The sequence below is a fragment of the Bidens hawaiensis genome, unplaced genomic scaffold (assembly GCF_021521415.1).
Source record: "Bidens hawaiensis isolate Kalapana, Puna unplaced genomic scaffold, B.hawaiensis_p1.1 tig00071318_1, whole genome shotgun sequence".
NCBI classification, from domain to species: Eukaryota; Viridiplantae; Streptophyta; class Magnoliopsida; order Asterales; family Asteraceae; genus Bidens; species Bidens hawaiensis.
Genome location: NW_027502471.1, coordinates 42,228 through 52,090, shown reverse-complemented (window position 1 = coordinate 52,090; position 9,863 = coordinate 42,228). Strand labels below are relative to the sequence as shown.

General features: G+C 36.7%; 2 protein-coding genes across 2 annotated transcripts; one reads left to right on the top strand and one right to left on the bottom strand.

Annotated features, from left to right (window-relative positions):
* Window positions 1–2,436: 2,436 nt before the first annotated feature.
* Window positions 2,437–3,758, bottom strand: LOC143605766 (zinc finger BED domain-containing protein RICESLEEPER 2-like; the record flags this gene model as incomplete). Its single annotated transcript, XM_077081760.1, has 2 exons — window positions 3,046–3,758; window positions 2,437–2,907 (listed from the first exon to the last, which is right to left on the bottom strand). Coding segments are annotated over exons 1-2 (1,184 nt in total), but the record flags the coding sequence as incomplete, so codon positions are not given.
* Window positions 3,759–7,257: 3,499 nt separating this feature from the next.
* LOC143605765 (uncharacterized) lies at window positions 7,258–9,301 on the top strand. Its single transcript, XM_077081759.1, has 3 exons — window positions 7,258–7,623; window positions 8,541–8,705; window positions 9,069–9,301. Exons 1-3 carry the CDS (start codon window positions 7,306–7,308, stop codon window positions 9,165–9,167), a joined length of 582 nt encoding a protein of 193 aa, XP_076937874.1. The 5' UTR covers window positions 7,258–7,305; the 3' UTR covers window positions 9,168–9,301.
* The last annotated feature ends 562 nt before the right edge of the window (window positions 9,302–9,863 follow it).

The following is a 9,863-nucleotide window of genomic DNA, read 5'->3' as shown; positions in this document are numbered from 1 at the left end:
ATTCGGAAATCGGTTTTTCAAACTACTAATAATATGAGATAAATAGAAGAAAACGCACTTAACTTGGGATGTGTCGGTAGGCTCAGCCTTGAAAATGAAAGGGCAAATTTGATAAAATGGCTAAACGGAAATCTTTTGTGGGTAAAACGTTTTGTCCGTGGAAAATAAGCAATGAAAGGTCGGGCCATACTCAAGCCTCAAATTTTGGTATGAAAAATGGAAATATCATGAGTTTTTAAAAAAATCTGAATACGTTATCATATGATGCTTGGGTAGGTTTAACGTTAGAGTATGCCGTGTAGCCTGTGATATAAATCTTAAAATGATAGTTTAGTGTTTTACACCTCATCGGCGTATGGTTTTATAACCTTAAATCCTGTATTGATGGGATGCTTCGGGTCCGGAGACCATGGGTCTGTATGCAATCTATTTAGCTGGGTATTCACAATTCCTAAGTGGGGTTGTGGATATTTAAAATAAAGCCAAAGAGCAAACCCTTTTAAGTCTATAAACATGATCACAACAGTACGAAAGTACAAATACACTACAGACTTGATCATCCACGCTGTTAGTCATGTGGGGTCCCCTTGCTCGCGTCTCATTACCATTAAGAAATGGACCACAAGGGACACGCTACATGTAAGCCCTACAGATAAAATTTTGCATACTCACCTATGGTTATGGATTTGGAGTATTGCTTGATAACGGGGGTATGTCATGTTGTGGGGAGCACTGGCTATAAATAATTGAACCTTAATCATATCTAATGGTTGCTTGGTAGACTTTAATGCTTAAGCTTAGGTGGATAAACAATACCCTTGATCGTCTTAACTATTCATAAATATTGAGCAACAAAGTTTTAATTCTGCTAATTTTGAGGTTTAAGTCAAGTTGGGGTGGTCTGGTCCGGTAAAAGCAGAAAATAAGCGGGTCTTAATTGTGTAAACCACTGACTAATATTGTCGGATCTTATTTGTCCCGGTAAAGATTAAGGAATGGGTTTAGGTGGACAACAATATCAATGATCGCGGTTTTTGCGTTTTTCTGAGCTTTAAAATATAACCTATATGTTTGATTTAACTTTGATTTTCCGATTCTGATCCAACTGCATTAGACTTTTTCAGGGACGAAAAAGGTTCAAGTGTGGGGATGTTTGATGTGTTGCAAAAAACACACCTCTTTTCCTTACGTTTTTATCTTGTTTTTATTAATAAAGTATTACTTTTTTATGTCTTTAAGGGTTTAAATGATAAATATTACAAAGACATGTTAACTTGTGTAGGTGATGCAAAGAAGAAAGAAAGAACAAGAAAAAAAAGGAACTTGAAGGGTTTAAGTGTCAAGTTTTCAAAGTTTAAGCAAGGCCCGGTCCAAGCCCATGAATTAAAAGCCTTATAATATATTATATTAAGATAATATCACAATTAATCAGCCATTCTTGATCAGCCAAACCCGAAATCAAGTAAGAAAAAAACCTAAAACCCTAGTTCTTCAAGGCTGCCGATCGGAACTCTTAGCCGCCGGCCAAAAAGAAAGAAAAAAGGAAGCTGTTTGGCGGCTGAGGAAGAAGAGGAGACTTGTGGGCAGCTGCTAGGAACGTAAAACATCCAAAGATCTCAGCCATATTGTTTAGTATACATCTCTAAACTTTGTTTATCTTTCAAAACCCTAACTATCTTGATTTGATCTTTGTTATTGAATTGTTTTGCAAGTAACTAGTGGTTTGGTTTATTATTGATTGATCTTGAATCTTGGTTGAGTTTTATGATGTTTATGTTGGTTAATATGATGTTTTTATTAAGTGTTCATGGCTGTCCAAATTTGATTATGAGCTAAACTCGTTGTTCTACCTAGGAATGATGTAGTGTTGACATGTAATTGACATAATAAACGGATTGGTCATGTTTAAGTTGTAAAATTGATTATGTAAAGTTTGATTAGACCATATAATTAGGTTGTATGTTGGCTGTGATTTTCGATGTGTTACTTAATTCCCACTTGCTTGCTTTAATTGAATCGGTTTTGATTATCGTTTGCATAGTTTAGCCTATTACTTGGTGTTTTGGGTTTTATTGCGGGTTAATCACCGTAGGGATATGTTGGGTAACTAATCATATAAAATCAGTTAATATACCTTCCTTGAGACCGAAAGGTGATAGAAAGTAAAGTTGTCACATATCTTTTATTTGCTAGAATTAGGACCGTGCGAAAGCGGGTTTTGCTCTTGTTGAATTTAAGTGTTATGTGCAATGAGTTGGCTTAATTAGGGTTTGGTTAAATTGTTCCTCTGTTCTTGGTTACATAACTGGGTGTTCCATGGGATGGTGTGTCGATGAGACCGAAAGGTAATTCGTCATCAGAACACGTAATTAAATAATTATCCGGTAATGTTTTAATAATCAATTAATTACGTGTTCTAATGACGAATTAATATACCTTGGAAAAACGTCTTTAAACTTGATAGCCAATGACAACATATCGTATGTGGAATTCCATCTTGTTGGAACATCAATCAATAACCTTCTATCACGCACTTGAAGTTGATGTGCAACATTAGAAAATGACTGACGCCTTGCCTCCGAATGATTTATATATTTTACTGCTTCACGAACATTTTCAATTACATTCTCAATCCTAGAAAGACCATCTTTGACCAACAAGTTAAGTATATGCGCACAACACCTAACATGAAATAACTTTCCACCACAAGGAAATTTCTTCACTCTAGAAAAGTTTGTTTTTAAAGTACTCACAGCTCTGTCATTGTACAAGGCATTATCCACTGAAATAGAAAAGACCTTCCGCTCAATTTCCCACTCCTTTAGACATTTATAAATGCCATCGGCAATATCAATCCCGGTACGAGGAGGAGGAACATGAACAAAACTCAGCACACGTTTTAGCAATCTGTGTTATATAATTACAAATTTTAAATGCAGTAAATAATTTATTCAAAATATATAATATGATAAATAAAATAAAGTAAAAGGGCTTTAATCATACCTCTAGTTTTGATCAATGAAATGTCCAGTGATGACCATATACTCAATTTTTTGATGAGATGACTTCCAACAATCAGTTGTTAAACTAATATTTGAAGCATTACTTATGAGAGCTTTCAACTTTTTTTTCTCATGTTCATAGACCTTAAAGCAATCTGACTTTAACGTTGCCCTGCTAATCCTCTCAAACATCGGATTTACTGTTTTCATCATGTATACAAACATGTCATCTTCCACGATAGAAAATGGTTGCTCAGTTGCCAATACCCAATTAGCCATAGATTCCCTCATCTTATTGGCATCATATTTCCCATCGAGTGGAATCAATGGACGAGACTTGTTGTATTCCATGTCTACATTGACTGGTTGAAAATTTAGCAATTGTTGAGTTCTCAAGTATTGTTTGCGTTTCGTACAACTATCCATGTGTCGTTTATAAGTTGTTGTGGACTTGCTTTTTTGTCTTGCTAAAAGTTGGTGGCAATGAAGACATTTAACCTTTTGTGTTCCATTTTTTAGAGTCAATTCCTCAAAGTCATCCCACACAACAGAGCTCTTTTTTCGTTTACCCATTAGCTCCAAGTCATCATTGTTACCATCATTCACATTTTCAGTATTTTCGTGTTCTTGAGTCGCTGGTTCATTTGTATTTTCATCATTTGTTTCATTTGGATTTCCCTCATTGTCAACATTAATGTAATCTGATGATTGTTGCTCATCTCCTTGTTGCCCGCTATTTGATGTTGAGCCTTGCATTGGGCTAACTATATTTATTTCGCCGGCGATTTTAATTAACATACAGCTAAAACATCAAAAAGTACAAGCAAATTAATGCATGAACATTTAATAAAAACTAAAAAACTAATAAACCTGTGTATATAACTATAAAAACGATTAAGATAAATAACCCAGAGAAACCAATCACTTTAAATATGTCTGGTTAATAACATCCATAGTTTCATACATTTAAGTAAATTGTCATCAGGGTTTTATTTTATTGTATATGTTTAATATTTGTTGTAAGCAATTTTTAATGCATAATTAAAGTCCGTATATGTATTATTGTATAAAGTAACAACCAGGGAATTCAAAATTCAAATAAAAATTCAAATAAAGTGATGAAATTTCTATACTGCAATCATACGAAACTTGATTGAAAAAGAATAAATATACATTTTGCCTTTTAGGATAAACATAAGGAATTAAAGATGAGAAATACCTGTGAATTGATGAAGAGACGAATCAGACGATAACCGTTGATGATGATAGTGAATTGTATGTTAGTTGCCTCTGTAAAACTGTAAAGAAACTAGGGTTAAATGTTAGAGGCGGCTTAAAAGGGGTAAGAGTAAACATAATAATTTACTTAACAAAATGGGATGGGCTACTTCCTACTTATTTTGGGCTGGATATACACAGGTATATATTAACATATTGCCAGGCTCGACAAAGCTGGCGAGCCCAATCGATCTCTGTATTAAGAGCTCGAGCTCGAGCTCGATAACCAAACGAGTCTTTTTTCAGGCTCGAGCTCGATTAGGACTCAGCTCGTTCGAGCTTTTAGCCGAGTCAAGTTCGAGTAGCTTGCGAGCAGCTTGGTTCGCTTACACCCCTAACCGCCAACCTCCGCCCCACTCCTTCAACCAAGGCTACACTGCTTCGCCACTAGCACCAAGCGTTGTTCCGTATCTACAACAACGACAAATATTCCAGCGACACTTTAACTTCGGTAGTGACATCGTCGTCGTTTTCCACTGCAACATACTCGCTCTAGTCGGCGGCGACGGACGACCACTCGAGCCGATGTATCGTTTCGATCGGAAGTTAAATTTGTACATCTCCGGTGTAACATCCTAAAATTTTAATGATGAATAAAGGAAGTTATGTTTAGTGATTTCGCGTAATTGATTAATGTCGGGGAAGGAGCGGGTCTTGGACTTGGATTAATTGAGATGGGTTAAATGAGAATGGGATTTCAGGGATATAAATACCCCCAAAATCCCAAAATATCTTCATTTTCCCCCACTCTCCTAAACACACACATACACACACACCAAGCACACCCAAAACCGCCGCCGGCCGGGCCGAGAAAGAAGGAAGGATCGAGCGAGGTCCGGGTAAGAGAGAAAGATTAGTGGTGATACCAAGATAAACGAGATCCAAACAAGCTCAAAAGGTATGATTCTTGATCTTGGAAGTTTAAAGATCCGAGCTTTTAGTGTATAAACGACCGAAAAAGGTCGGGAAGTGTAGTGGGTAGTATTGAACCTTAACAAGGGTGTTAAAATCGCCCGAAATGTTGATCAGAAACCGAAACAGCGGACATCTGGGCAACTTCGCCTTCATCTGGGCAACTTCGCCTTCATCTGGGCAACTTCGCCTTCAAGCGATGAACTTCGCCTGCAAGCTAAGTTCGCCTGATGAACTTTGCCTGCAAGCTAAGTTCGCCTAAAGCTAAGTTCGCATGAGGTTTAACTTCGCCTAAAGCTAAGTTCGCCTGAGGTTTAACTTCGCCTAAAGCTAAGTTCGCCTGAGGTTTAACTTCGCCTAAAGCCAAGTTCGTTTAGAAAATAGATTTAAAATCTAATGAAAAATGTGTTAAGACAGTTAATGGAAATAAAATTTTTCCAAGCTGACCTGGCAGCTCGACCCCAGCCAGGGGCTCTGCCCCTTGGACCCTGCTAGGGGCTGCCGCCCCTAGACCCCGCTACCAGGGGCGCTGCCCCCGGACCCCCGTTCGTTGTGGGTAGTAATTAAGACTAGAAAGATGTTATAAGTAGTGATAGTTAAATTGATATGTATACTTGTTATACAGTCAGCCGTGCACAACTGAAGAAAGGGATTACGATCAATGGAGAACGTAACCGTGTTCAGGTGAGTTTCTAGCCCCATTTATGTGTTATGTTTTCGGGGCTGTGTGCATACTCAACATGTTTGTTAATACACTTATCCTAAGAGATAAGTGTATTCCTTATGTGGATAATGTGAAATGTATGAATGATTGCTTGATGGTACGTGAACGATATTCGGATATTGCGCGTACTGTCAGGTTGTAACGCTATGTATAAGGTAAGTATGTTATGTATGTTTATGTGTATGAACATGATAGAGATAATAGAAGAAAGAAATGATAATGTATGGTTGTATGGTTACGAAAAGGGTACCGAGCCCTAATAATACTCGAGGTATGATGTATGGTTGTATGGTAACGAAGAGGGAATCGAACCCTACTAATATTCGAGAACTAGGGAACCGAACCCTACTAATATTCGAGGAAGAAGGGTACCGAGTCCTAATAATACTCGAGGAAAGAGGGTACCGAGCCCTAATAATACTCGAGGAAAGAGGGTACCGAGCCCTAATAATACTCGAGGAATGTAGGGCGTAATGCTCTTTATAACATAAGATATGAAAGTAAGTTAATACAAAAGAAAGTAAGAAAGTATGAAAGTAAGAAAGTATGAATGTAAGAAAGTATGAAAGTATGAAAGTATAAAAGTATGAATGAAAGAATATAATGTTATGTGAATGGTATGATTATGTGATTATCTAGAACTCACTCAGCGTAGCTGACTTTTAGTATGCACGCAGGTGAGTAGGATGAGGCAGCTCGCTTGAGGAGACACATGGCACTGAACAAGAATCTGGCATCTGAAGACCTATGATGTGTTAATTTTAATGCTTTAATGTGAAAGACAATAAATGTTTTGAGACAAGTTATGAATTATGTAAAGTTTTATGAAAGTTTTATATTCCGCGTAAATGTTTTAATTAACTCTGATATTTAGAACTGTGTTTATGAGTAAATCCAACACGAAAGTAGGGTTACCGGTAACGGGGCCTTACATCCGGCGAGACCAGATTATTGTGATTATATTAGAGAATATATATGTTTACAATTTCGCCGATTTGAAGCTTGTTACGACATATTAAAACAAGAAAGTGTGTGATTTGTCAATCAATTTGTAGTTACAGGGGTGCTTTTGAATGAAACAATTTGAAGAAGAAGATTCAATAATTACTTTAGTTGAAACAACTACTCTATATAGTTTACAAATAGAGTAATAAAATTACTCTATTTGTAAAATATATAGCGTAATAAAATTACACTACAAACATGATTTCCATTTATTTACAAAAATACCACCGCCTTCAATTTTGTTTTAGTTTGCACGTTTCGCAAAAATTTCCTATTTGTATGTTAACCATACCCTTTATAAATAAACCATTCAATTTATTTTAACCAAAATTCAAAGCCCTAAAACCCAATCTTCAAAACCCTCTTAAAAAAAACAACGAAACCATGGTTACTCCAACCAGTTCCATCGACGACGACATTTTGACCGTCCTGTGGTCGCCGGAGCAACTCCTGCAGAAAGTCCAAGACTTGGCTTCCAAAATCACCCACGACTTCTCTTCGCCGGACTCTTCTGCTCCGGTCATTGTCGGCGTTGCCACCGGCGCGTTTCTCTTCCTCGCCGACCTCGTACGCAACATCAAGCTGCCGCTCACCGTTGATTTCGTTCGAGCGGAATCGTACGGCTCTGGAACTGTTTCCCGTGGCGCTCCGAAGATTTCGTGTGATGTGAAACTCGATGTTACTGGAAAACATGTTGTTTTGGTATGGTTGATTGAACTGCATGTTGTGTTTGATTGATAAATTTAGTTTATTGAAGATGATATCGCTATTTAATTATTTTGGTGTGTACTGATGGATTCGGTACCTGCTTTTTCTAGAAATTTGGAATCGGTATTTTCGGTACCGATACTAGGGGTGCAAACGAAATGAGCCGAGCATGAGCTCAACTCGTTTAACTTCCCTTTAGCTCGAGCTCGGCTCGTTTACTATTTATTATACGATTATAGTTATTTTTATTATATTTTTTTCTATTATAATTTTATATATAAAATAATATATATATTATTTAGTTATTTTTATTTATTTTTTATATCATTATATATATTAATTAATAATTATTAAATGCATATTTTAAAAAACTATATAAATGACAAGCCCGAGCTCGTTTATTAAATGAGCTTACTTTTAGGCTCGAGCTCGGGCTCGATTAAGCTCGGCTCGATCGGGCTTTTTAATGCGCGATCTCAAGTAGCTCACGAGCAGCTCAGCTCGTTTGCACCTCTAACTGATACCATATAGAGATAGGTATTTTGTAACGAGTGTAGATACGGTACCGATAAATTTGGTATGGTATTGGGTACCCATTTTTTCAGAATTTCGGTACGGTATTCCGTACTGCTTTTCCAGAAATTCTGCATTGTAATGAGTACCCATTTTTTCAGAATTTCGGTATGGTATTCGGTACTTGCTTTTCCAGAAATTCTGAATCAGTATTTTTGGTACCGATACCATGTAGAGATGGGTATTTTACTATTTTGTAACGAGTACCGTACCATCTGATGAATTTGGTGCGGTATTTGGACCCGTTTTTTCAGAAATTCGGGTATTGGTATTTTTGGTATCAATGAGTTACCGGTGTAATATATAACAGTACTAATGATGCAAATATTTTGATTCAGGTTGAGGATATTGTGGATACAGGAAACACAGTTTCGCGTCTGATTGCTTACTTGGAAGCTAAAGGGGCGAGTTCTGTTTCAGTGTGCACTCTTCTTGATAAACCGTCAAGAAGAACGGTTCAGTTTGAGCTTTTGGGTGATGGCAAGTTCTATAGTGGTTTTGAGGTTATCTCTCTTCTCTCTTTCATATACACACAAATGCAGATATAGATACATATTATTAGTAATAAGTTTGTTTGGTCTAGTTGTACACTTTACCATCTGAATTTGGTATTTTCCAATTATCTTGTAATATATGATAAACCTAGTTATTAATTTGACATATAGACCATAACATGCTAACCATAACTATAGCTGAACAAGTAAGAAAATGGAGTTATTAACTTATTATTGTTGTTATTTACTTTTTTATTCTACATAATCATCATATCATTTTGTTGATACTATTGTCCTAGATTGTTATATGATGACAGTTTTGATAAGTTATGCGTGGTTCAAGAAATGAGAAGATATTTTTATATGTGACAGTGCCCGGATTGCTTCGTTGTGGGGTATGGATTGGATTTCGACGAACGTTACAGAAACTTGCCTTACATTGGAGTCTTGAAGCCTGAAGTATACAGGTGAGAGAAATGCTTATGGACTTAATTATTGTAGTTAACATGCATAGATTATGTAATACAATATTGGACTTAATGGCTGGTCATAGGTCGGTTTTGGGCACAAACTGAACCAAAAATGAAAACTTGGTTATTCACTTTTTCTTTTGGTGCATGGATTTGGTTTAGTTATGTTATGAGTTTGGTCATTTGTTTTAGGTTTGGGATTGAAATGTCTGGTTCGGGGAAACAAAATAATCGGGGCGCTTTGCCCACTCAAAACGCGCTTTGGACCCCCCCCCCCCGTCTTTCTCAGAGCGCCTTGGGGTGTTATCATCATTAACTAAAACAAATTGCAATTTGATTCTGAAATCCTCTATCTTTAACAAGAAAGCAACATGTGTTTTCCCAACTAAGCCACTTAAATCATGAAAAACTCACAAGAATCATCTTCAATAAAATGTTCATTGCTAACTCCCAAACTAATATTGTAACATAACAAAAATGCATATTTTAAAGGAATATTGGATTTTAATAATCCCTATTTATTTTATCGCCACTGGCGGTCCCAAATTCAAAAAAGTTGGCCCCCAATGGTCCCTCGTTAAAAATGACTTAACGGCGTTATAGTTTTTCTTGAATTTCAAACCAATGTTTTAGGGATTTTGTGTTGGAATACCGTAAGCCCGAGACACATAATTAGGTTAATGTGGCTAGTCGTGTT